At 41.6% G+C, this 27,344-nt stretch overlaps 1 protein-coding gene and 1 long non-coding RNA gene across 6 annotated transcripts in view; one reads left to right on the top strand and one right to left on the bottom strand.

Annotated features, from left to right (window-relative positions):
• Positions 1 to 317: 317 nt before the first annotated feature.
• The window catches only part of CEP135 (centrosomal protein 135), a 106,321-nt gene continuing 79,294 nt past the window's right edge, over positions 318 to 27,344 (top strand). For 4 of the 5 annotated variants that reach the window (XM_063808871.1, XM_016951706.4, XM_016951705.4 and 1 more), the window contains exons 1-3: positions 21,590 to 22,505; positions 25,530 to 25,687; positions 26,531 to 26,721. In XM_063808871.1, the coding sequence (XP_063664941.1) occupies positions 25,575 to 25,687; positions 26,531 to 26,721 (304 nt within the window). In that variant the 5' untranslated portion in view covers positions 21,590 to 22,505; positions 25,530 to 25,574. Of the gene's footprint in view, positions 337 to 21,589; positions 22,506 to 25,529; positions 25,688 to 26,530; positions 26,722 to 27,344 lie in introns of those variants that run through there. The other variant, XM_016951704.4, reaches the window with a different exon arrangement.
• LOC107974317 (uncharacterized) lies at positions 11,855 to 21,386 on the bottom strand. Its single transcript, XR_010156308.1, has 3 exons — positions 21,285 to 21,386; positions 13,984 to 14,099; positions 11,855 to 12,416 (listed from the first exon to the last, which is right to left on the bottom strand). It is a non-coding gene; the product is annotated as an uncharacterized LOC107974317 (long non-coding RNA).

The following is a 27,344-nucleotide window of genomic DNA, read 5'->3' as shown; positions in this document are numbered from 1 at the left end:
ACAAGTGGGCAAGCCAGCCTGGACCTAGGAAATAGACCTGTATCAAGCCCAAGTCAACAAGTGAGTATTTTCATGTTTCTGCACAGTTAGGACTTTCTGAGCAAGTTTTTCTGGAGTCCAGATTAAAGAACAAGCTTTAGAAGTTAAATTATGACTATGACTGAATAGGTAATGAGACAACTGTAGAGAGATTTGTCTCCCCAGAGGTCTGTGTTTACACTTCAGAGGAGCAGGGTGGGAGGGGGTAAAACCTGCAACCAAGAAAACATCCCAAGAGCTGTAAACGAGGAGAAGCTTCTCTTATCTTCCCCCAGACACTTATTTGCATTCCAAAAGGTAAGAAGCCCAGACCTTTCCCTTTTCTTCCCCAGCAAAATTGGTGTACACTAGAAAGCAGAGGTTTCTCTCCCTTTCTCAGAAGGGGAAAAGAGAAAGCTGACCCTCTTGTATATAAGCTCTCAGATTCATAATTTTGAGGGGGGCTTTCTCTCCTGCAGTACAGAACCTAGTACATATAAGAGGACATCTGGCTTTCATCATATCACTCTAGGGGGTTGGGGCAAGGGAACTGATAGTTATTGACATGAATTATAATAACTTTGTTCTCTGCTCCAGAAACTTTATATTTGCATTCAGAATAACATAAATAAATACAGGTATTAAAAACCTATCAGCCATTGAAAGAAGACTGTGCATGGTTCTGTCAGAGGTTTGTGAACCAGAGCAACTCCATCTTAAATAGGAACTGGGTAAAATGAGGCTGAAACCTACTGGGCTGCATTCCCAGATGATTAAGGCATCTATGTCACAGGATGAGATAGGAGGTCAGCGAAGATACAGGTCATAAAGACCTTGCTGATAAAACAGGTTGCAGTAAAGAAGCCAGCCAAAACCCACCAAAACCAAGATGACCACGAGAGTGGCCTCTGGTTGTCCTCACTGCTGCACTCCCACCAGTGTCATGACAAATGCCACAGCAACATCAAGAAGTTACCCTGTATTATTTAAAAAGGGGAGGCATGAATAATCCACCTTTTGTTTAGCATATAATCAAGAAATAACCAGAAAAATGGGCAACCAGCAGCCCTTGGGCCTGCTCTGCCTATGGAGTAGCCATTCTTTTATTCCTTTACTTTCTTAATAAACTTGGCCTCATTTTAATCTATGGACTCACCCTAAATTCTTTCTTGCATGAGATCCAAGAACCCTTTCTTGGGGTTTGGATCAGGACCCCTTTCCAGTAATAGTTCTTCACTGGAGCATATGTGATTCATATGCTAAAAAGGCTAATGTAATGCTGAAACTGCCCTTACAAAGATTATGACAGCAAGAGAAATTTAGCATGGCTGGCTCTATCTTGCTTGTAGACTCATGGGCTGGCTGTACTCACTCACTCCTGGGCATAGGCCAGGCTAACCATGTGATGAATTTAGTTTACAGTTTAACTATGAAGCAAGGATGATAATAGTCCTTCTCTAAAACGGATTCCCTCCTTGTTGGGGGGCTGAAACTGCCTTTTATAAGACTAACGAAAGGCCACAAGATTAGGATTTTGGGAAGGGCCTACATTCTCCTAAAATATAGACATAGTTTCTATAATCCCTTACTGTTCAGGAGTCATGTAGCCAGAGGTCAGAAGATTTGTCACTTCCCCATTTGCTCCTGTAGATAACATCACTATTATAGAACCTAAGATTGGTCTTTTGAGATGTTTGTCAGACTTTAGCATTCTGGAAACCAATTGACCCCACCCAGACCCATGAATTATTACTCAGCTGGTCTTGTGGCCCCCACTCAGAGGCAGAATCAGCACATGAGGACTGTTTCCACACCCTTATGACTTTATCCCCAACCCATCAGCAGCACCAATTCCCTAGGCCCCTGCCCCTGAAATTTTCCATAAAAATCCTAGCCTCTGAGTTCTCTGGGAGACTGATTTGAGTGATAACTCTAGTCCTTCACTCAGCTGCCTTGCATTATGTAAACTCTTTCTTTACTGCAATACCCTGGTCTCAGTGAATTGGTTTTGCCTGTGCAGTGGAAGAAGCAAGGATGAACCCATTGGGTGATTACAGTAATAGACTGTTTGATATACATTGAGTGTGCTGTGCAGGTATAGTAAGAGAAATAAGCATATCTCAATACTCAGCCATAATCTAACACAATCATTTCTGGGAATACATTTTAATAAAAAAACTGAGAAACTAGACTGTTTCTACTCCAGAGGAGTTAGCCAGATAAGGGATGGGCTTGGAGACCATGTCAAGTGAGCAAAAATGGAAGGATCTGGGTTATTTATTCTGAAGAGTTATCACATGCATGAGACAAAAAATTCATTTTCTTTTGATTGCTTGGAACAAATTGCTCATACTTATGGAGAAACAGATTTTAGCTTCATATAAAGAAGACTTTTTCCAACAAAGACGTTCAGCAATGCAATGAGCTGCTTTAACAAGTAGAGCACTCTCTTTTGTCATTGGACTTGTTTAGGTGGCAGCTGGGATGGCCATCTGTTGGAGAGGTTGCAGAGGAAGTCTGTGTTCTATGTTGGAGGTTGGTCTAATTGAACTTTGAGGACTCTGATAACTCTATGTCTCCACAAAGTTTAATTGATCTTTGTCTGAATATTTCCATATTTGGTCATTGTCCTGCGGAGCTCCCTTTCTTGGCAGCCTGCTGTATTCCCAGAATTGTGTTAACTTCCTGAGTTCAAGTCAAGGCTCTATGATTTACTTCGTGATTTCTGGTAAATTACTTAATCCCACCTGTAACATTGTGAAACCAATACTTCCTACTTTTAGGCCTATTATGGAGATTAAATGAAATGGTACTTGTAAAACATGAATTGTGTAAAGCAGCACTCACTAGAACCCAGTAATACACAATGGCTATGATTAGTTTATTAGTCTCTTAGCTTCTTGTCTGTCTCCATCCTTCTTTCACTTGGCTACCTACTCACCCTTCACATCTTACTTAGTTTTCATTTACATGCCTCTTATTTCCAGTGAGTTTGAGTCTCTTCTTATGGTAAAGAGCCATTTGGCAAATTATATTTTCATACTTGTGCCTACTGTTAAATTATTTTTCTAATTTATTCTACTATTTGTTGGTCATTTTACTGTCAATTTATACGATCTCTTTCTATATTAGGTTTACGATATTAGTTGCAAATATTTTCCTGGCTTATTCTTTGTCTTTTGATCATAGACCTTTTGACGTGAAGCAGGCTTGTTGTTCTAATATTTTTATTGATTTTATTTTTTTACATAGGGTCGCTCTCTATTGCCCAGGCTGAAGTGCAGTGGCACAATCCTGGCTCACTGTAGCCTCAACCTCCCCAGGCTCAGGTGATCCTCCCACCTCAGCCTCCCAAGCAGCTGCACACAGCTTTTAGGTTGGTGCAAAAGTAACTGTGATTTTTGCCATTAAAATAGCAAAACCGCAATTACTTTTGCACTAGCCTAATAATTTTTTTATTTTATGTAGGGATGGAATCTCTCTATGTTGCCCAGGCTTGTCTCGATCTCCTGGACTCAAGCAATCTACCTGTCTTGGCTTCCCAAAATGCCTAAGCCACTGTGCCCAGCCTGTTGTTTTTAATATAGTAGTGTTCATCAAGTCTTTCATTCACACAGAGGTCGTGAACCTCTACCTCTATTTCTTACTGACACCAAAAAGTGATTAAAAGGTATAATTCCTTGTGCTATCATTATGAAATGAAAATGTCTGCTGTTGTTGTAGACACACAAACTGCTACATCATCAAGATGCTTCAGCGCTGTGCTTTTAAAAGGGACCCTTTCTTGATATAATTTTCCAGTGTCTCTGCTACTAAAGAATAGCTTCTCATAACATCTGATCATTTACACAGCTTGAGTGTCTTTTGTAGACAAGGTACTACAGAGGCTCCACTACAAGGCTCCAGACAGGCTGGAACTATTGTAACCATTTTCTTTACCTGCCAAGTAATCAGGTTGCCAGTCAAACCGTACACCTATGGAATAGGGAAATTGAGTCCCTGCTGCTTAAATAAAAGGCCCTGAATTAGCTGGCAGTAACACTGACATTTTAGATTCATCTCTGGCCTAGTCACTACAGAGAAGCAACTGTGTTATACTGGAGAGAATACTGGACTTTGTGTCAGAAGGCTTGATTCATTTACTTCAGTGCAGCGCGATTCAATTCAATTCACATTTCCTGATCTTCTATTAAGGCCAGATAGTCTGCTTGGGTTATGGGTACAAAGAAGCTGTTTTGTCCCTTAAAGAGCTCACAGTCTAATGGGAGAAACAGGATCATCAGTGACTACAGTAAACAACATCCAAATACACAGACTGTCTTAAAAATACAGAGAAGAAACCTAAGAAAAAGGAACTTGATTTCTCTCTGTTAATTTCTGTTACATATTATGTGCACACACCCAACTATATCCCAGACATTGCTGTTATATCACCTTCAGTGCCTTATATCACAAACCAAAGTTACTATTGGTCCCCTGTCCCTTTCCAGCCCCTCTGCCACACCAACAAGATAGCTTCCTGATTATGCCATCTCAGGGTCTTCAGTTTCTGAAACTCTAAACCTTGATGTTTATCTGGATTCCTTCCCCGCCACTCACAGAGGCCCTTCCCTCACTAAGCCCTGCCCATTCTTCTTTTGTAATATTTTGCACATTTCCTTCAGACCTTTATCATGTCATTAAAAAAATCTTCTGACTCTTGTCCTAGATAACATTGTTTTCTGCACCAGTCACTATTCACCATTCCATCCTTCAACTACCCAGATATATTTCCCCCAAACTAATTTCATCAAGTCATTTTCCAGCTTTAAAAGGTCAATAATTCTCCATTACATATTGGATAAAATTCAAGCTCTGAAATCTCATATTTGGTGGGTCCTTTAGTCATCTGACTTCACTTTTTATTTTCAGTCTTGTCATTATCTATGCCATTCGGCTTGTCCCTGGCCCCATCAGATGGCTGTATTTATTATTGAGAAAAACATTCTTCCTTATCATTTTTTCCCATCCTGTTATCTCCTCTCCTCCCTTTCTTCCATCCCCACATCTCTTGCTTCCTCTTCTTTATGCATCCAAGTTCTAGTCATTTCAAGGTCCAACTCCAAGTCTTATCTACTCCATAAAACTGAGAAGTAGCTCAGTTTTATGCTGAGGTCTTCATATCAGACCTTCCTCTGAAGGTCTTCAGAGCGTTTTTTTCTTTTCTGAATTCCTAAAATATTTATTCTGTGGCCTTAACGGGTATTTAAGCATATATGTATCAGATTGCCAGGGCGGCTTAACCAACAGAAATGTATTGTGAAACAATACATTTCTGGAGGCTTGCGTTCTGAGATCAATGTGTTATCAGGGTTGATTCTTTCTGAGGGCTGTGAGGGAGCGTCTGTTCCATGCCTTTCTCCTGGCTTCTGGTGGTTTGCTGGCAATTTTGGCATTCCTAGTAGATGACGTTCTCCCTGTGTTTGCATGATCTTCCCTCTACCTCTTCACATGGTGGTGTTCTTTTTATGAGGATACCAGTCACATTGGATTAGGGGCCCACTCTACTCCAGTATGACCTCATCTTAACAAATTAAAGCTGCAATGACCTTATTTCCAAATGAGGTGATATTCTGAGGTATTTAGAGATAAACTTTAAAGTCCCAGGGTGGGGTGCAGTGGCTTGATCACAGCTCACTGAAGCCTCAACCTCCTGGGCTCAAGCTCTCCTCCTGCCCAAGCCTCCTGAGTAGCTGGGACTACAGGAATGTGCCACCACACGTACCTAATTCTTTTTTATTTTGTAGAGACAGGTTCCTATTTTATTGCCCAGGCTGGTCTCGAACTCTTGGGCTTAAGCAGTCCTCCCACCTCAGCCTCCCAAACTGCTGGGATTTCAGGCATGAACCACTGCGCCCAGCCCATTTGTGATCATTGTTAACAGCAGCTTGAGGAAACTAATACAAGGAGGAAAAGTAGGGAAGGGACCAGATACACTGATGGAATCAGCGTAAGTCAGGTTGGAATCAGCTGGGCCATGCACTGATGGAATCAGCATAAGTCAGGTTGGAATCAGCTGGGCCATGCACTGATGGAATCAGCTCTGGCCCAGGAAATTCCTGCCTTTCACACCCCACACCCTGAGCAAGCAAATGCCAAGGAGCTGCTGGAAGACCGGTTAGTCTGGGGAGACAAGTTAGCCTACGCATTTCTATCACAGTGTCTAGGAGCGTCATCATCTATCTTTCTTATTGTTCCCTAGAGAAGACCACATTGATAGCAGCCAGAAAAGAGCTTGTTGATGTCCGGCATGAATAATGCCTGTCTGTGCCCAGAGAGTTTGCTCAGCCTGCCATGGATCCTTCCTGCTGGGGGCACCTGCAGAAGTCGTGAAGGTGGGGAAGGAAAGCATCCACCCATGCCTAAGGTGAAACTGCATGGAACCAGCTCACGATTCTCTACAGCAGAAGACGGTGGGAAACACTCCACCGGAGACAATCCTGCTGCTTTTAGCCGCACTTCATTTCCACTTCCAGAGCTACCTGGTGCCACCTGTGCCTTTTGAGGTTTCTACAGAGTAGTTAGTTTGCTCCTGAGCTTTTCCCACTGCTGGATGAGATTCAAAATTTTCAGAGCTAAGTCAGTTTCCAGCTGTCCTTCTGTTATGCAATCCTCAAATTGTATTGATATTGTCTTCTCTACAATCTCTTTGTCCTGATGGTTTTTAAAAAGCACCTTAAAAATTCCTTTATTGGCCAGGTATGGTGTCTCATGCCTGTAATCCCAGCACGTTGGGAGGCTGAGGCAGGCGAATCACTGGAGCCCAGGAGTTGGAGACTAGCTTGGGCAACATGGTGAAACCCCATCTCTACAAAAAAATACAAAAATTAGCCAGTCATGGTGGCACACTCCTGTGGTCCCAGCTACTCGGGAGGCTGAGGCAGGAAAATCACTTGAGCCCAGGAGCAGGCAGGTTGCAGAGATTGTGCCACTGCACTGCAGCCTGAGCGACAGAGCAAGACTCTGTCAAATAAATAAATAAGCCCTTTATTGTAGTTTTAGGGGAGTGAAGGAGGGAGAGAGCTGAAATAACTGTGTATGTTTAACCTGCTCTCCTTAGTTAGATGGTGCAAACTTTTTATCTGAAGATTTGTGCCTTGATTCACTTCCGGAAAATTCTTAGCTGTTATCTCTTCAAGCCTGACTTCTCAGCTATATTTGTTTTTCTGTTGCTACAAAAACAAATCACCCCAACCTTAGCAGTTTAGAACAACTCACAGGTATTATATCATAGTTCTGCAGGTCAGAACTCTCTAGGTGGGCTCTGCTCCCTAAATGAAAGTGCCTGGGCTCTTATCTAGAGATAAGAGAATCTGGGGTAGGGCCTGCTCATTCAGATTGGTGTAAGGAATTCATTTCCTACAGCTGTAGGGCTAAGGTTCAGTTAACAGTTGCTGGCTGTGAACAGGCTCTCTCTCAGCCCCTCTAGGATGTTTGCATTCCCCTCAGACTGCCCCTTCCATTTTTGAGCCAGTAAGCCAGCTTGTTATGTCCTTTTTTTTTCATCAAGTCCTTCTTATACTTCACTGCTTTTGTTTGTTTTGTTTTGTTTTGAAGTGAACCATCTTTCTACTCTCTATCTCCATGAGTTCAATGGTTTTAAGTTTTAGCTCCCACAAATAAGTGAGAACATACAAAGTTTGTCTTTCTCTGCCTGGCTTATCTTAACACAGTGGCCTCCAGTTCCATCCATGTTGTTGCAAATGACAGAACCTCATTCTTTTTTATGGCTGAATAGTATTCCATTGTATATATGTACCACATTTTCTTTATCCATTCATCTGCTGATGAACATTTAGGTTACTTTCAAATCTTGGCTACTATGAATAGTGCTGCAATAAGCATAGGAGTGCAGATATCTCTTTGATATACTGATTTCCTTTCTTTTAGGAATATACCTGGCAGTGGGGTTGCTAGATCATATGGTAGCTCTATTTTTAGTTTTTGGAGGCATCTCCAAACTTTTCTCCACAGTGGTTGTACTGATTTACATTCCCAACAATAGTGTACAAGGGTCCCTTTTCTCCATATCCTCTCCAGCATTTATTATTGTCTCACTTTTGGATAGAAACCATTTTAACTGGAGTGAGATGATATCTCATTGTAGCTTTGATTTGCATTTCTCTGATGATCAATTTCATATACCTGTCTGCCATTTGTATGTCATCTTTTGAGAAGTGTCTATTCAGATCTTTTGCTCATTTTTTAAATTGGATTATTATATTTTTCTTTTAGAGTTGTTTGAGCTCCTTATAGTTTCTGTTATTAATCCCTTGTCAGATGGTAGTTTGCAAATATTTTCTCCCATTCTGCAGGTTGCCTCTTTGTTGATGGTTTCTTTTGCTGTGCAGAAGCTTTTTAACTTGATGTGAACCTATTTTATATTTTTGCTTTGGTTGCCTGTGTTTTTGGAGTATTACTCAAGAAATCTTTGCCTAGTCCAATGTCCTGGAGAGTTTCCCCAGTGTTCAATGTTTTCTTGTAGTAGTTTCATAGTTCTAGGAGTTAGATATTTCTTTAATCCATTTTGATTTGATTTTTGTATATGAGGAGAGATAGTGGTCTAGTTTCATTCTGCATATGGATATCCAGTTTTCCCAGCACCATTTACTGAAGAGACTGTCCTTTCCCCAATGCATGTTATTGGCACCTTTGTCAAAAATGAGTTCACTCTGGATGTATGGATTTGTTTCTGCATTCTCTGTTCTGTTCCATTGGTCTATTTTTATACCAGTACTATGCCATTTTGGTTACTATACCTCTGTAGTATTATCTGAAATCAAGTAATGTGATTCCTCCAGTTTTGTTCTTTTTGCTCAGGATAGCTTTGGCTACTCTGGGTCTTTTGTGGTTCCATATCAATTTTAGGATTTTTTTGAAATTTCTGTGCAGAATGTTATTGATATTTTGATAGAGATTGCATTGAATCTGTGTTGTGGGAATTCAGGGACCCCGAACGGAGGGACTGGCTGAAGCCATGGTAGAAGAACATAAATTGTGAAGATTTCATGGGCATTTATTAGTTCCCCAAATTAATACTTTTACAATTTCTTATGCCTGTCTTTACTGCAATCTCTGAACATAAATTGTGAAGATTTCATGGACATTTATCACTCCCCAATCAATACTCTTGTGATTTCCTATGCCTGTCTTTACTTTAATCTCTTAATCCTGTCATCTTCATAAGCTGACGATGTATGTTGCCTCAGGACCCTGTGATGATTGCGTTAACTGCACAAATTGTTTAAATAATATGAAATCTGGGCACCTTGAAAAAAGAACAGGATAACAGCAATGTTCAGGGAACAAGGGAGACAACCATTAGGTCTGGCTGCCTGAAAGCTGGGCAGAACAAAGCCATATTTCTCTTTTTTCAAGAGCAAATAGGAGAAATATCACTGAATTCATTTTCTCAGCAAGGAACAGCCCTGAGAAAGAGAATGCGTTCCTAGGAGGAGGTCTCTGAAATGGCTGCTCTGGGAATGTCTGTCTTTTACAGTTGTGGATAAGGGATGAAATAAGCCCCGGTCTCACGTAGTGCTCCCAGGCTTATTAGGATGAGAAAATTCCCACCTAATAAATTTTGATCAGACCGGTTGTCTGCTCTCAAACCCTGTCTCCTGATAAGATGTTATCAATGACAATGCATGCCCAAAACTTCATTAGCAATTTTAATTTCACCCCAGTCCTGTGATCTCACCCTGCCTCCATTTGCCTTGTAATATTTTATTACCTTGTGAAGCATGAGATCTCTGTGACCCACACCCTATTTGTACACTCCCTCCCCTTTTGAAAATCACTAATAAAAACTTGCTGGTTTTGCAGCTTGGGGGGCATCATGGAAACTGCCGACATGTGATGTCTCCCCTGGACACCCAGCTTTAAAATTTCTCTCTTTTGTACTCTTTCCCTTTATTTCTCAGACCGGCCATCACTTAGGGAAAATAGAAAAGGACCCACATTGAATATCAGGGGCTGAATTTTAGATTACTTTAAGTATTATGGACATTTTAACAATATTTATTCTTCCAACTCATGAACATGGAATATCCTTCCATTTTTGTGTGTCCTCTTCAATTTCTTTCATCACATGTTTTATAGTTTTGAATTGTAGCAATCTTTCACTTCTTCAATTAAGGTAATTCCTAGGTATCTAATTTTATTTGTAGCTATTGTAAGTGGGATAACTTTTAAAATTCTTTTTTAGATTGTTCACTGTTGGCATGTGGAAATGCTACTGATTTTCATAAGTTGATTTTGTATCGCACAACTTTACTGAATTTATCAGTTCTAATACTTTTTTGGTAGAGTCTTTAGGTTTTTCCAAATATAAGATCATATCATCTGCAAACAAGGATAATTTGACCTCTTCATTTCCAATTTGAATGCTCTTTATTTTGTTCTCTTCTCTGAAATTCTCTAGCTAAGACTTCCAGCACTATGTTGAACAACAGTGGTGAAAGAGGGCATCCTTGTCATGTTCTAGATCTTACAGGAAAGGTTTTTTCTCTCTTTTAGTATGATTCAAGCTGTGGCTTTTATTATGTAGAGGTAGTTCCTTCTATACCCAGTTTTTTGAGATTCTTTTTTGAGAAAGGGTCTCACTTTGTTGCCCAGGCTGGAATGCAGTGGCGTGATCTCTTCACTGAAGCCTTGACCTCCCGACCTGAAGCAATCCTCCCACCTCGGCTTCCCAAGTAGCTGGGACTACAGGTGTGTACCATCACACCTGGCTAACTTTTGCATTTTTTTGTAGAGATGGGATTTTACCTTGTTGTGCAGGCTGGTCTCCAACTCTTGGGCTCAAGCAATCTGCCCACCTCAGCCTACCAAAGTGCTGGGTTTACAGGTGTGAGCCACTGTGCCTGGCCCTTTGAGGGTTATCATGAAGGGATATTGAATTTTATCAAATGCTTTTTCAGCATCAACTGAAATAATCATATAGTTTTTGTCCTTCATTCTGTTAATGTGATGTATCACATTGATTTGCATATGTTGAACCATCCTTGCATCCCTGGGGTAAATCCCATTTGGTCATAATGATCTTTTAAATGTGTTGTTGAATTTGGTTTGCTAGTAAGTCAATTGAACTTCTTCTCTTTATAAATTACCCAGTCTCAGGTATTTCTTTATAGCAATGTGAGAACTGCCTAAAACATCCAGGGACCCTGACCTCAGGCCTTGAAGTTCAGCAGTGACCTTGACTCTGGTCTTCCATGTCACTTGGAACAAAGCTCACTAGTGGCTTTCATCCTACTCACCTTTTTGCATTTCTTTTTTGGGTTTTATTTTTACATTTTCTAATTGGTATGTGCTTGGGGCAAAAGGAAGCTAAAGAGTAATCTTGACTGGATGGCCGTTGCACAGCCATTTTGCTATGATATTAATCTATGACTACCTCTTTTCAAAAAAGATATCTGTTGTTCACAAAAAAGTGTTAAATTGTACATGTGCAAGATGTACAAAAGTCATCTATAGAACTCAACTCATTGCCTCCTAGAAATTCCATAAAACAGCTCATTAAGGCATGAGAAAAACAGAGGAGGCATAAAAAGTGGAAACATTAATATATGAATGGGTACAACCAATAGAGCAGTTACATGCTATACAAAGAGTAAGCACATTTTTAGAGTAGAAGTGTTACCAGATTGGAAGTTGGAGTTCCAGGTTCTTGGTGTTGCAAACAAAGAATTGGAGGAGACACACAAATAATGACCCCACAAGATGTATTAAGCAAAGAATGTTCCAGAGAGAAGAATGGGCTGATCCGCGAGTGGTATCAGCCCTGGGTTAACACAGCCTTTGTTCTTTTATACCACCTTACTACTCTTACTTAACTTTTAGGGAGGAGGTTGCCTATAATTGACATATCAGTTTTCTTGTTGGTTTTCTCTCTCAGTGTGCCTGCGTGTGCTTGCCATTCCATAATTTTAAGTGTATGTATGATATGCATTCCATATGTATGGGCTTTAAGTAACTTATTATAATAAAAGGTTATACCAGATTTGTTTACTGCAGAAAGCATTGGTTCATTGCTTCAGCTTCCTTATCAGATGGTGCCTTATGCTTGTTTTGGTGAGAAAAGGCTGCGGGTTGATTTTCTGACTTCTTTCCCTATTCTCCTGCCTCAATTCCCTCTGAGAGATGTGATCCCCATAAATCATAATAGGTTGCTGAGGGTTGAAGTTCTTTCTTCTACACTTGCTTCCAGCTGAGTGGGACTGTTGGCCCCACCTAACAGGGGACCACAGAACTCTTACCCTGCTCTATCCAGGGGGAAATTAAGAAGTCTGGACTTATTTCTTGTAGGATGATGTCTGGGGCTTCAGGCAATATAGCCATTTGTAGCTTGATAGATTCTAAACATGAAGAAATAAATCTGGTTAGCAAATTCACAGTGTAAGGGCCAAAAATGAACAACAGAAGAATTACAGTTTAGGGTCCTGTAAAATGGGCTGTCCAACTTTTTGCAGTTGTTTAAACAGAATTTAGGGTGTTTTGTGCAGTTCATAAATTGGTTATATTAGTTGCCTCAGTCAGATGTCCCAGTACCTTGCCTGAGGAGTTAATATAGAAACAACATTCTTCTTTTCGAAAAATGCATAATCCCCTCCAATTAGCTTCGAGGAGACTTAGCCCCCTCCTATTTTGTAAGACAATGCCTGCCTGGGAATCTATATGTCGTTGTTCTTGGATAGCTGCTGTAATTTCTGCCAAAGCCTGTGTTTGTTGTGAAGACAAGTGAAGAGAAATGGACCCAAGTGTGGTTCCTAAAAGTCCTGTTATTGCAGTTGCTAAAGGATGTAATACTGCTGGAACTGCCCTTTTTACAAATGCATGGCTGTGTCTTATATGGAATGGGAATTTTGTACTAGCATTTGCATAAGACAGTCTTGGAAGTAAAGCAGTGATGCCGCAAGTCCCTTTCCATTGGCTCAGAAGACTCATGTACCCTGAATTTCCACATATGAAATACAACTCTTGCCCACGGTCCAAAGATACTTCATATCCCCATGATGCTAGTTCCAAAGGTGCGTCTGAGCCACTAGAGGAAGTTCCAGTGAGTTGTTCCCATAAAAGTGTTCCAGCCACAGCAAGTTATGCATTAAGCCTAGAGTGGAAAGATAAGCCGAGGTGGAATTTTAAGAATGATCTTTGGACCCCCCCAAGCCAAAGCTTGAGCTAGAGGCAAAGATGAATTGTTGATTAACACTGTGGTCCAACCAGTGGAAATATTGGAAGAATTGGTATTACTTGTATATTGAGGTCGCCTTGGATCAGGATACTTAAGGAGGAGGAATTGGTTTTGTTTTCCTAGTTTGCAATATGAATTGATTTTTATTTCTGAGGAATTATAATGTTTCTCTTGATTTGTCCAACTGAGGACAACCTCATATAAACAATTGTTTAGGGATCCCAGAAAGGTCCCATTCGTTTGGTGGGAAGTGAAACAAATTGGGAATTGGCTCTCTGAGGTTAGGTTGTGAAAAACCCTTACAGGATTTGGGGCATTTGTAAAATTTAAATTTGGGTTGTTTCTTATGATCTGAGATAAGACTGTTAGGAATAAGCTTTCCACAGCTGGACTGGGATATGTAACTTCTGACTGGGTGGCAACAGTGACTCTGGCATTGACCTTGACTATATCTTCTAATGGTAATGGTAAAACTTCAGCTGATAGTGATCCTGAGGTACAAATGTAACAAGAAGTTAAGTTAGTTAGCGTGGCTAACTGTTGAATCTGTTTAAACACTTGGTATTGAGGCTGGACCCCCAATATTGGTGAAAATAGGATTATGGACATAAAAAGTGGTTCCATTGTGGGGGAAGCAAGCAGTTAAATGATAAATATATATAAATAACTAGGATTACTTACTCCACGGTAACTATGCAACAAAGACACCAGCAAAGTCAGTAGGGATTTACCTATCTTTTGGATGCCTTTTAAACAGGTACTTCAGATCCTCCACAGGTTCACAGGGTAGCGACTGATGGGAGCTTTAGGTTCCAGGTCTGGAGCTTTAGGTATTGCAGGCTTGACCCTGGAAAGATGTATCCAACTATTTAATCCTAACACGTTAACTGCAGAGGGTGGTTATTGTAACTGAAAAAGGTCCCTTCCATTGGGTTGTAGCTGCTGAGCAGGTGACCCCTCTTTCCATGTTTTAACAAGTACTCTATCTCCTGACCTAATCTTGGGTTGCTGGTTAGTTCCTCGTATGGAAAGCCTTTCATTCCAGAACCTTTATAATGCTTGTTGAAATTTTCTCAGATTAATTAGGTATTTTATTAGCCCAGCTGTTTCTGGATTAGTTATTCGATCATTAGTTAAGAAGGGTCTCCTGCACAGCATTTCCTATGGGCTCATATTTACTTTTGCCCTTGAGGAGTTACAGAATCTCAAAAGGGGTACGGGTAGTAAACTGACCAAAGTTTCTGATGTTTCCTGGCATAGTTTAGCTAGTGCCCATTTTAGAGTTTGATTAGCTCTTTCTACTTTCCTGGAGAATTAAGGTCTCCATGCTGAATGTAAATAGTATTTAATTCTGAGCACCTTAGCCACCCCTTGAGTTATCTGGGAGACAAAGGATGGGCCGTTATCACTCTGGAGGCTTTGGGATAACTCAAACTGTGGAATTATTTATTTTAAGAGGACTTTTACAACTTCGTTAGCCTTTTCTGCTCTAGTAGGGTAAGCTTCAACTTAGCCTGTAAAGGTATCTATCAGTATTAGCAAAAAACTTGTATCATCTGCAAGCTGGCTCATGGGTAAAGTCCAAATGCCAGTCTTCCCCAGGGTAAGTTCCCCTTCTTTGGACTGGTTCCATTAGTGGAGGGATCTTGTTTCCAGGATTGTTAAATGCACACAGCAAGCAGCCTTGACAGACCTGCTTAACTACTGAGGCTAAGTTAGACCCAATAAAGACCCTGTTTGCTATGGCCAGAGTGGCATCTCTCCCCATCTGGAAACAGTTGTGCAGGGTTTCTAATAACCTTCCATTGGGCTGCTTGAGGGATATATACTTTTGATCCCATATACTACCAAGATCCTTGTTTCTGTCCCCCTTGCTCCCTTATAATCCGTTCCTCCTGTGATGTGTATTCAGGTTCTACTGGGGAATCATAGAAGGGAAGCAGTGCTAAGATTTTTTGAGATTGCGCCTTGAAGTCCACTGCTTTTGCTTACCTGTCCGTCTTTTTGTTCCCTTGTGCTATAGGAGCTAAGGCCTTTTGATACCCTCTACAATGGATTATAGCAATGGCTTTTGGCAAATGTATTGCCTCCAACAACTAGAGAATTTCAGGCCCATGCTCTATGGGCGAGTGGTTCCTAGTTAGTAGTCCTCTTTCTTTCCAAATTGCAGCATTAGCCTTAACCACAAGAAATACATATTTGGAGTCTGTACAGATATTAAGCTTTTTTCCTTTCCCCAATATCAGGACTCAGATAAGAGCAATTATTTCAGCTTTTTGTGCTGACATGCCCTGGGGATAGCAGTTGGACTTCAGTGATAGTGTTGTCATTTACTATTGTATATCCAGCCTGGCATTTCCCATTTGATGCAAAGCTGCTGCCATCTGTGAACCAGTCATTCTCTGAGTCTGGGAGTGGCCAATCTTTTAAATCAGGTCAGCTTACATATGTATGTGTGATGACCTGCTCACATGAATGACCAATTATTGGGCCTGTGGGCAGCAATAGAGCTGGATTCAGGGTATTATGCATTTTAAGAATTACCTCTGGATTGTCTAGAAGTATAACCTGGTACTTGGTTAACCTTTTCCTCATCATCCAAATATACCTTTTTATTTCCAAGACTGATTTCACCTGATGTGGTGTTAAAATTTCCAGTGGTTGACCTAGGGTGATTTTAGTGTCTTATTCCACTAAAATAGCAGTAGCTGTTTTTGCTTAGAGGCAGCCTGGCCACCCCAAGTTCACACGTCCAATTTCTTGGAAAAATAAGCAGTTGGTCTGGGTTCTGATCCCAATTTTTGGGTTAGCACCCCCACAGCTGTGCCCTTCTTTTCTGCTACATGCAAGGAAAGGGGCTTAGTGAGGTCTGGGATGCCAAGAATGGGGGCTTGGCCAAATGCCTGTTTTAACTTGACAAAGGCTTTCCTCACTTCTGGAGTCCATTCTACTAACTCATTTTACGGCCCCCTTGTTGCTTCATAAAGGGGCTTTGCTATGAGCCCAAAATTTGGTATCCATATCCTGCAGAACCCCGCCATTCCTGAAAAGGAACAGAGCTGTTGTTTGGTATAAGGGGGTCCAGACTGCATATGACTTATACCTCTTCTGGGGATATCTGCTGGGCCCAAGGGTTTAGAATATAGCCCATATATTGGACTTATTGGAGGGTGATTTGAAATTTTTCTTTGACATTTTATATCCCCTGTCTTCCAGGAAATTCAAAACTTTTACAGTATTTTAGTCAGATGCTTCCTGGGTTGGGCTACACACAAGAAGGTCATCTACATATTGAAGTATGCTTCCATTTTCCAATAATAATGGAAAACCCTATAAAAATCCCTTTATGGGGTTTGAGCAAAGAAATGGGTGCTATCCCAAAAGCCCCGAGGGAGCACTGTCCAAGTGTATTGTTTTTCTTTGGTATCTGGATTTTGCCTTTCAAAGGCAAAAAGGTGTTGAGACTCTGGGGCCAGAGGAATGGAAAAGAAGGCATCTTTCAGTTTTAGGACCAAGAACCATTTTGCATCCTGTGGCACCTGAGCCAAGACAGTGTATGGATCTGCCACCAATGGATGGATGGGGATAACAGCTTCATTGATTATTCTGAGATCCTGTACTAGCTGATATCCCCTGAAGTTTTTAAGATGGATAAAATGGGAGTATTGCAAGGTGAATTGCAAGGCTTTAAAATTTCATGAGTTAGCAATTCCTGAATTATGGGCCTCCAGCTTGATTGGATATGACTTTCAGTTTGGAAAATAGCTGGAGTCTTTTAAAGCTGTATTTTGACTGGCTTTGCCATTTTGGCTTTCCCTGGTTTCCCGGTATACCAAGCTAGTAGGTTAACCTGTTTGTTAATGGGGTCTGGGACACTGTTTATTTCCCCAACTGTCATCAGTCCTGCTGGGCAGTGTTTATACTGTAGTAATTCCCCTATTTTAACCATGACATCTGCCCCCAACAAGCGGACTGGGCAGCTTGGTATTACTAGAAACTCCTATTGGAAAATTTGCTTCTCAAATTGACAAGTTAAAGGAGGATCAAAGGATCTCATTTTTGGCTTCCCCTCCATTCCCATAACATTCATGGGCTGGGAGGAAAGTTTTCCTGCACAAGCAATAAGGACAGAGTAATTTGCCGCTGTATCAAAAAGAAACTAAATTTGGGTGCCCATGATGTCTAGAGTTACCCGGGGCTCCTCAATAGTAATGATGATTTTCCTGGACAGGGACAGTGAGGAAGACCCCAGGCCACTTCAGTCTTCATCTAACTCCTCCTTTTACACTGCCAGAGTTTTGACTGACCAAGCCCCTCCGTGGGAGCAGGGGCAGTCAACTGGCCAGTGCCAACGGTCATGACTGGTGCCTTCACATTGATGGCAAGGGCCCAGTGCAGGCTTAGTATGGTCCTTTGCCCAATGCCCATCTTTTTTTGCACTTGAAGCAAGAGTCTTTGCTAGCGTTATCTTTGTAGCCCTTTGTGTTTCCCTTGGATGCTCTTTGGGCATTCAAGGCATCGCTAATGATGGTTGCCATAATTCTGGCTTGCTGGGTTTTTTTTTTTACTCTGTTCCCCTTTTCCTTCCTCCAGTTCACGATTGTTGTACACCATAAAGATGGTGTCAAGGAACTGGTTTTGTCTGTGGCCCCCTTTGCAGCTTCTGGAGCTTATGTCTAATGTCTGGGGTAGAGTGACTAATGAAATGTTGTGCCATTAATATCTTGCCTTCAGGAGAAGCAGGATCTAAGTTTGTATATATTTTAAAGGCTTCTTCTAGTCTACTGTAAAACATGGTTGGATTCTCTTCTTTCCCCTAAGTAATCTCCCTAAACTTATCATAGTTTACTCCCTTTGTTACACCTTTTTTCATTCCCCTCAGGGGTGCCTCAAGAAATTTAGTTTGATTATTCATTCTCATGGGGGTATTATATTTCCAAATGGGTTCAGTAGTAGGGACTGTATCTGCTCCCGATCTGTTGCCCTGCAGGCTACATGCAAAACGTTCATCAGTGTCCTGGCGAGCAGCCTCAAATATTCATTCCTTTTCCAGAGGTGTGCAACAGGTGGCCAAAATGAATTGCATGTCTCTCCAAGAAAGGTTGAAAGCCAAAGTCAAAGTCTGGAACCCAACAGCAAATTTCTGAGTAACTGCCCAGTTTTTCCTTACATTGTTGGATATCAGTTATTAAGAAGGAGACCTGTACCCTGATGGGACCCTCAGTTCCTGCCACCTCTCTGAGAGGTAGCAGGACAGGTGGTGTCATTGAATATGGTGTTCCTAAGCTAGTATGGGGAGGGATCGCTAGGACCCGTGACTCTTGTCCTTCTTTTGAAGCTTCAAGTGCACTTGGACCTGGATTATAGGAAGGTGGCTATTGTTCACCCTGACACATATATACCCCTTGCAAGAGCGGGTTATCTACAGTATTCGGCTCAGTTTTAGGAGTTTCTTTCTGTGGAGAAGTGCTGGGAGCTTTGAAAATGGTAGGCTTTTGGTATAGGGCCATGAAGGCTTGCACATATGGTATTTCTGACCATTTGCCTTGTCTCTTACAAAATAGTTCTAATTGGAGGATGGTGTCATAATTGAGACTTCCATTGACTGGCCATTGCTCTTGACTCCCTAGCTGAAATTGAGGCCAAAAGGTGTTACGATAAAATATTAGGCATTTCTTTCACAGGTTTTCAGGGTCGAATTGATTCCAATGATTGAAGATGCAGCCAAGAGGGGAGTCAGATAGGACTGAAGGAATGTTTCCCAACACTAATCTGTGGAAAAGAAGAAGGGAGTTGTCAGGCCTCTGAGCCCAAGCCAAGCCATTGCATCCCCTGTGACTTGCACATATATGCCCAGATGGCCCAAAGTAACTGAAGAATCACAAAAGAAGTGAAAATACCCTGCCCCGCCTTAACTGATGACATTCCACCACAAAAGAAGTGAAAATGGCCAGTCCTTGTCTTAAGTGATCACATTACCTTGTGAAAGTCCTTTTCCTGGCTCATCCTGGCTCAAAAACCTCCCCCACTGAGCACCTTGCGACCCCCACTCCTGCCCACCAGAGAACAACCCCTTTGACTGTAATTTTCCTTTACCTACCCAAATCCTATAAAACTGCCCCACCCCTATCTCCTTTCGCTGACTCTCTTTTCAGACTCAGCCTGCCTGCACCCAGGTGAAATAAACAGCCTTGTTGCTCACACAAAGCCTGTTTGGTGGTCTCTTCACATGGACGCGCATGAAAGGAGTCTCATAGGTTCATGAGTTTACATCTAGAGTCTCCCTTAAGGGTGTCCCCTATTGAAGGATCTGGACTGTAATTTTGGTCCATTTGGGCATCCCCCAAATGGACCTGTCCTCTGAGTGCCAGACGTCTCTAGCCATAGTGGGCACCAGTGCCATTTGAAGAAGGATCCTGCCATAATTGGTGACCTATGATAAGTTTCCCTTTAGTTCCTGGGTGTAACCTTTGGCTTCTAGTATCCCTGTAGCTGGCCAAAAGAGTTTCTTCCCAAATGGTTTCCTTAATTATTGTAGTAATTCTAGTTTGAAGGGCAAGGAATTGTAGACTGCCTAGTTTAAATTTGTTATTAGAGACTGGCCTCTCAATAAGATAGTAGAGTGCCCTCTGACTATATGAGATAAACCGGGCACAGCAATTTCCTCATGGATCCACTGTGCAATTTATGCAATGATCCGAGAGTCTCCACCAGGAGTTTTCTTTTAGCACCAGATGTACTAAACTAAAACAATCTAGATCTGATCCCTCACAGAAGAAGCAGGGTACTCTCATTATCCAGGTGGTTGGCCCTAATCTTCAGGCTGATGCTAATCCTTGGGCTCCCCACAGTCAGTTACCTATTGCCCTGGCCCTTTGGGTTGGGGGGAGATCTCTAATTGGTCAAAACATGATATCCCAACACAAATGAAGAAAAGAAAAAAAAATAAAACAAGCAGCAAGGCTGGGCACGGTGGCTGGCTGGGCATGGTGGCTCATGCCTGTAATACCAGCACTTCGGGAGGCCGAGGTGGGCGGATCACCTGAGGTCAGGAGTTCGAGACCACCCTGGCCAACATGGTGAAACTCTGTCTCTACTAAAAATACAAAAATTAGCCGGGCATGGTGGTGGGTGCCTGTAATCCCAGCTACTCAGGAGGCTGAGGCAGGAGAATTGCTTGATCCCGGGAGGTGAAGGTTGCAGTGAGCCGAGATCATGCCACTGCACTCCAGCCTGGGTGACAGAGCAAGACTCCATCTCAAAACAAAAACAAAAAAACAAGCAGCAAATAATGTAATAATTATAGCCACACAAACATGCACCTCACTGTTGCAGGGATTGATCTTGTACCCCGTGGGACCCATTTGTTCCATTCCCCAATCAGATTATCCTGTCACGTTGAGGCAGGAATTTAAAGAAAGTTTTGTACTGCATTTACTCACTCTAAAGATAGTAACAAGCAAGGCTATAGGAAGGTCATGGTGACCTAGTCTAAGAAGCCAGGAATGAGCTCCAAACACCCCTGAGCAATGGTTAAGAAAAACAAATTCCTTTACTGTTTCTCTTTCCTTAGACCATTAATTATGATTATTTTTGCCTATGTTTAGAAAGATTTGTAGGTTCCTGTTTTTCTTTTGACACAGCTGCAAGGGCACCAGCTAAGCAAAACCACAAGTTATGCAAATTTCAGCAGTTATGCTGTAGATTACGAAACCTGTCACTGTGTGATTTACTGCCTTGGTTCTGCTTCTTTAATTTAGCCTATATAAGCCAAGCTCTGTCTTTGTTCAGGGCTCAGCTTTTTGGATGCAAATCCACGGAGCCAGTGCACACCTTAATAAAATCCTCCTGCTCCACCCATTGGTCTTTCTGGTCCTCTGCTTTCCCGCAACAATGGGAGTCTTCAAGCGGCCAGTGCCTTTTTCATTCTTAACTGCCCAATCCGTGCCAGCAGAAGGCAGCTTTAAACCAAAGTGAAAGAGCTGAAGCAAAAAAGAAAGAAAATAAAAAGTCCCAGTTCTTCTGGGCTTACCTCCTGGCTGGCTCACCAAAATATGTTACCAGATTGGAAGTTGGGAGTTCCAGGTTCTTGGTGTTATGAACAAAGAATTGGATGAGACACACAAATAACCACCCCACAAAATTTATTAAGCAAAGAATGTTCCAGAGAGAGGAACGGGCTTATCTTCAAGTGGTGTCAGCCCTGGATTAATATAGCCTTTGTTCTTTTATACCCACTTCCTACACTTCTTTAACTCTAGGGAGGGGATTTCCTATAATTGTCATATCTGTTTTCTCGTTTTTTTCTCTCTTAGTGCGCCTGCGTGAGCTTGCCATAATTTTAAGTGTATGTATGATAGGCATTCCATAGGTATGAGCTGGTCAGTCTTCTGACTTCCTTCCCTATTCTGCTGCCTCAGAAGGCCTATTTGGGAGAAAAGTAAACAGGAAAGAATGAAACTCCCTCTGATTGTCTGGGAAATTTTCAGGGGAGAAATGGAATTCTAGGATTTTACTATGTGTTTTCCATCTGTGAGTGGACTATAACGGTTTATTTCAATTTAATTCCACTCACAAATGTTTTGCTGAGTAGAATAGTCTCTGACTCAAGGAATTCACATTTGGGGGCGGCAGAGAGAGACGGATCAACAAATGATTGTATTTTGATGGATGAATTCTATGGTTCTACAGAGAGCCTGCGGGAGATACTATTGTGCGATAATTAATTGCATTGGGTGGTTGTCAGGGAAAGTTGCAGAGACAACGTGATATCTGCGTTTGGGGATTACGTGGTGAGCAGGCGTTCACCTTGCAGGTGAAGGCTACTCCGCTGCAGGGACCGGTACTGGGGCGGCGTTTGTTCCCCGCACGCAGTAGGTGATCCACACCTCCCGCCGACAGGAGGAAGAGGATGCCAGCTCAGGCACCAGCTGAGGTTTGGCATTTGCTGGCCGCGGGCGCCGACCTCCAGGGGGCGCCGTGGCCTCGCGCTGTCCGGGCCGTTGCATTTCCGGGCACTGGGGCTCCGCCATCGTCGCCAAGCGCGTCCCCGCCGCGAGCCGCTAATCGTCCGCCGCTCCCGTTACCGGGGCAACCGCGGCGCCTCCTCCGTGTCGGCCCCGATCGTCCCTCCGCGCCATTTTCAAACTGCTCTAGCGCCGGAGTCCGTGCCTGGACGGAAGGAGCTAGTGGGGGACTCGAGGCCTGAGGGCAATGCGGCTGGAGGCGGAGGCAACGGCGCCTGGAGCTGCCGGTGAGTCCGGACGTGGGAGCCAGGGGGCCAGCTGCGGCGGTGGTGGCGCCTTCGCCTTCTGGGCGGTACCCGCGGGCCGGGCTCGGGCACTGCCGGGAGGCCGCGCGGCCGCGGGAGGAAGTGAGGCCAGGCCGGGTCGGACCGGGCGGGGAGGGGCGCGGGGACTCTTCCCACCCACCCCGCTCCCTGGACCCCCTTCCCGTCAACACCCGACGGTAAAGTTGCAAACCGGAGATTGGGTGGAGGAGAGCTTGGGCCGGCTCGTCAAGGAGCGTCTGTGTGGGCCGTGCAGACAGGCTTGCTGTTGACCAATGGATAGATTTAAACATTAAACTGCCTTCTCAGTGTAACAGTCATCCATGCTCTTTGTAACAAAAATGTCGCAAAGCGTAGGACGACAGCCTTTAATTAACCTTTGCCCAGCTCCTTTGAAGCCTCTCCACTGCTTTCCAGCCTTTACTACTTTGAGTTCAATAAGAAAGGACTCTGAGATAACCACAGCTAACGGGTTTCTTTGTTGTCGTTTGGGGTTTCTTGTTTATTTTCTTAAGCCCTGTGCACACATACATACAGCATTAAATGTACTGGTTTTCAGACGCCAACCCCCAGAGTTAAGTAGATGGATACTTCTACACGTATATGTATGGCGGACCCCCAAACCTAACCTTTTATGTTGCTTTGCTAGAAACTTAGAGTATAGCCACCATATTTGGATGGGGGTTATGGGGAAAGACAACAGTTCATGGGTGGGGACGGCCTAACATGTTTCTATCTGGGAGGATTTTAATCCGTCCTGTGTATTGAGGCCCTGGCCATGATTTATTGATTCATATTCATTCTCATTCTCTCCCCTCCAAAGCAGGATGTGAGGAGGTATTATCTCTGGGTAACTGGAGTTGGTAGCAAAGAGGGGAAATGTTTTGAGTGGTACACCCCCTGTAAGTTTACACCCTGCTAGTAATACACCTGGATTTGTCAGGTGTATTTCTGATGTCTGCAGGAATTTCCCTAAAAACCCTGCATCACTTAGGTGTCTCTTGTGGAAAGAACCTAGGAAATCTATGAGGAAGCCATTCAAAAAAAGTTAACAAGAGCAAAGAGAAAGATATACAGAAAGGAGTGACCAAGGAGAGACTCAGGAGACCTGGTCTCTGATGACTGCCCACCTACTTTGTGGCCCCGTGGTTTTGGAAGAGTTACTTTCTTGAGGCAGCCTTTCCTCATGTTTAAGTAGGGATGATATCATTGGTCTTTCTCCCTCACAGGGTAGCTGTGAGGATCGACTTTTACATGTGTGCTCATGCATGTAATGCATTTTTTATATATTGTGAAGAACAACAGATGTAAAACAAAATTTTTATTTGGCTTAGAAATACGAGTACCGTGACTACAGTTAGTTAGCAAAGGTTAGAAAAGAGCAGAGTTTCTAAAGAAATGATCTTTGGGCTGAGCGTATTGGCTCACACCTGTAAACCTAGCACTTTGGGAGGTAGAGGTGGGAGAATACCTTGAGCTCAGGAGTTGGAGACCAGCCTGGGCCACATAGCAAGACCCTGTCTCTAAAAAAGGTAATAATTAAAATTAAAAAAAAAAGAAATGCTCTTTGGATAACTCCATTTTAGGGCAGATTGATAGGAATATATTCATAAATATTTAAAAAGACAAAGATAAAAACTTGAACAGAGGTACTTATGTGTGTCTTTTTTTTAATTGAAGTGAAATTTACATGATGAAATGCATACAGCTTAAGTGTACTATTTGAAAAGTAAATTCTCTAAATGTATACACTTGTGTAACCACGACCCCAATCAATGTAATATTTTCATTACCCTAAAAAGTTGTGTCTTAACTCTTAACGGGCAATCTGCAGCCCGCCTCACCTCCCCAGACAACTCTTGTTTTAATTTCTGGCCCCATAGTTTAATTTTACTTGTTCATCAACCTCATGTAAATGGAGTCATACAGTATTTGTCTGGTTTCTTTTGCTCAAATAATGTTTTTGAGATTCATCCATGCTGTTGATGTGTATCAGTAGTTCCTTTTATCCCTTAGTATTGCACTGTATAAATATATCATACTTTATCCCTTCTGCTGTTGATGGGGGTTTAGGTTGTTTCCAGTTTGGGGCTACTGTGAGTAAAGCTGTGAACATTCTTGTAGAGTCTTTTTGTGAATATTTTTTATTTCTATAAATACCTGGGAATAAAATCACAGAGTTATAGTCTAGAAGTATGTTTAACTTTATAAAAAAACTGCCAGACTTTTTCCAAAGTGATTTTACATTCCTGTCAGCAATGTGTGAAGATTCCAGTTGCTCCAGATCTTTGTCGACATTTGCTATTGTCGGTCCTTGTAATTTTAGTCATTCTAGTTTGGGAGAAAATATACCTTGTTGTTTTAATTTGTATTTCCATGTTGACTACTGTTGAGCACCATTTCATATCATCATTCCCATTCAGACACCTATGTGAGGTGTCTGTTCGAATCTTTAGCGCAACTAAATTACAGTTTTAGCCCAAATTAATGTTCTTATTGGGATGTTTGTCTTATTATTGAGTTGTAAGAATTCCTTTTATATTCCCTATACAAATCCTTTGTCAGATATTGTGAATATTTTCTCCCACTCTTTGGTTTGCCTTCTCTATTTTAATTGAGTATTTTGATGAGCAGACATTTTAAATTTTGATGAAGTCCAATTTATCAAATTTATCTTTTATGTTTAGTGCTTTTAAAAGAGGCCTCTCTGAGAAGTCTCTGCCTACTTCAGGCTTAGGAAAAATCTTTGTTTTCTCCTAGAAGCTTTAGTATTTTAACTTTTACATTTAGTTGTATGAGGAAGTATTTATTTTAATGCAGTAACAGGAATATCATAAGCATTGGCTTTAAATCTGAATTTTCCAGAAGGCTACCTACCTGAAGAAAAACAAAAAATAATTGCTTCATATTAAAATAATTTTTTCTTCTTATTGTGAAACAACAATCATAGCTATAGTAAGATAATGATGTTTCATTCTTTTCTCTCAGGACTTTAATTTTTGGAAGTGAATAAAACTTGTTTTAGAAGACGAGATGACTACAGCTGTAGAAAGAAAGTATATTAATATTAGGAAAAGACTGGATCAGCTGGGATACCGCCAGACTCTGACAGTGGAGTGTTTACCTTTGGTAGAAAAACTTTTCAGGTAAAGACAAAAATACAGTTTTCAACCTATATGATCCCTAACCACTTACCTCATTTCTGATTGAACTTCATGCTTTGGTAAAGAAAAGGGTAGCTTTTCGGAAAGTCTTTCAATCATGAAGCTTATCTGTTTTTTCCCTGTCCTCAATCCAGGCCTTCCACATGGCAGAACTCTAAAGGCCACCACTCACGCTGTACTGTTCAAAGTCAACATTTCTGGGGGTTTTCTCTGTGAATGGAATTACAGTTTTTTGGGTTTCTGATATAATTGAGAGACACTTTTCCCTTAAGTTCTTTTTTTTTCCCCCCCTTAAGTTCTATGTCTGCTTCACTGGTCTTCAAATACAGTCATGGATAGTTTCATGACAGGGATACGTTCTGAGAAACATGTCATCATTAGGTGATTTTGTCGTTGTACCAACATCATAGGGTGTGCTTACACAAACCTAGATGGTGTAGCCTACCACAAACCTAGGCTATATGGTCTGTATCCTATGGCTCCTAGGCTACAAACCTGTATAGCATGTTACTATACTGAATACTGTAGGTAATTGTTAACACAGTGGTGCCTATTTGTATATCTGAACATATCTAAACATAGAAAAGGTATTGTGTTGTGCTACAGTGTTAACAATGGCCAGGATCTCATGAGGCAATAGGAATTTTTCAGCTGCCCCCATTATAAATCTTACAGGACTACTCTCCTTCCTATATGTGGTCTGTCGTTGACCAAAATGTCATCATGTGGTGCATGACTATATTTTAAGCCTCTTTAGAAATATGTTTTTAGTTATTAGAAAGTTAATGAAATATTTCCTGGTATTTAAATTTTCTGTTCTTTTAGCGACTTAGTTCATACAACTGAGAGCCTTCGGCAATCAAAATTATCTGCTGTGAAAGCTGAAAAAGAAAGTGCCAATTTTGATTTTGTTTTGGAACCCTATAAACTTGAAAATGCAAGATTGAGTAGAGAAAATAATGAATTATACCTAGAGTTAATGAAACTGAGAGAACATTCAGACCAACATGTTAAAGGTAAGTGAAAATTTGATAATTTTTAAAATGCAATGTCTTTGTCCTTTTTGTTTTAGAAGGAAAAGCTAACGTCTAATTTTAAAACTATTGATTAGAAAATATAGTAGTCCTACAGCTGGATGGTGTGTGCCTATAGTCCCAGCTACTCGGGAGTTTAAGGTGGGAGGATTGCTTGAGCCCAGGAGTTTGAGACCAGCCTAGGCAACATAGTGAGAACTTGTTTCAAAAAAAAAGAAAAGAAAAGAAAATATGGTAGTCCTTCTGCTAATAGCCCCTGAAATACTATAGGGTATGTTGAAGAGTTCCTGAGAAGGAAAATAAATGTGCATTATATAGCTATGATAATCACTATATGTGGATTAAATTTTTAGAATTAAAACTTTAATTAAAATTTTAGAATTAAAATTGCCATAGGGAATATTAAATGCTGGATTTGAAGAAATGTTCTTGAAACAACTTTTGTTTTTCCCTTACTGAAAATAAAAGTAGTAAATAAGGTGAAAACCATGTATCATGCTGACTGTTTTATAGTCAGTCTTTGAGCTGTCAAATAGAATAGGATGATTTCAAAGGTACTAGGGAAAAGATAATTATATGGTTATCTTTGTATGAATTATTCTTAT

This window comes from Pan troglodytes, chromosome 3, assembly GCF_028858775.2.
Source record: "Pan troglodytes isolate AG18354 chromosome 3, NHGRI_mPanTro3-v2.0_pri, whole genome shotgun sequence".
NCBI classification, from domain to species: Eukaryota; Metazoa; Chordata; class Mammalia; order Primates; family Hominidae; genus Pan; species Pan troglodytes.
The sequence above is the reverse complement of the archived record's forward strand: the minus strand, read 5'-3'. Positions and strand labels throughout refer to the sequence as shown.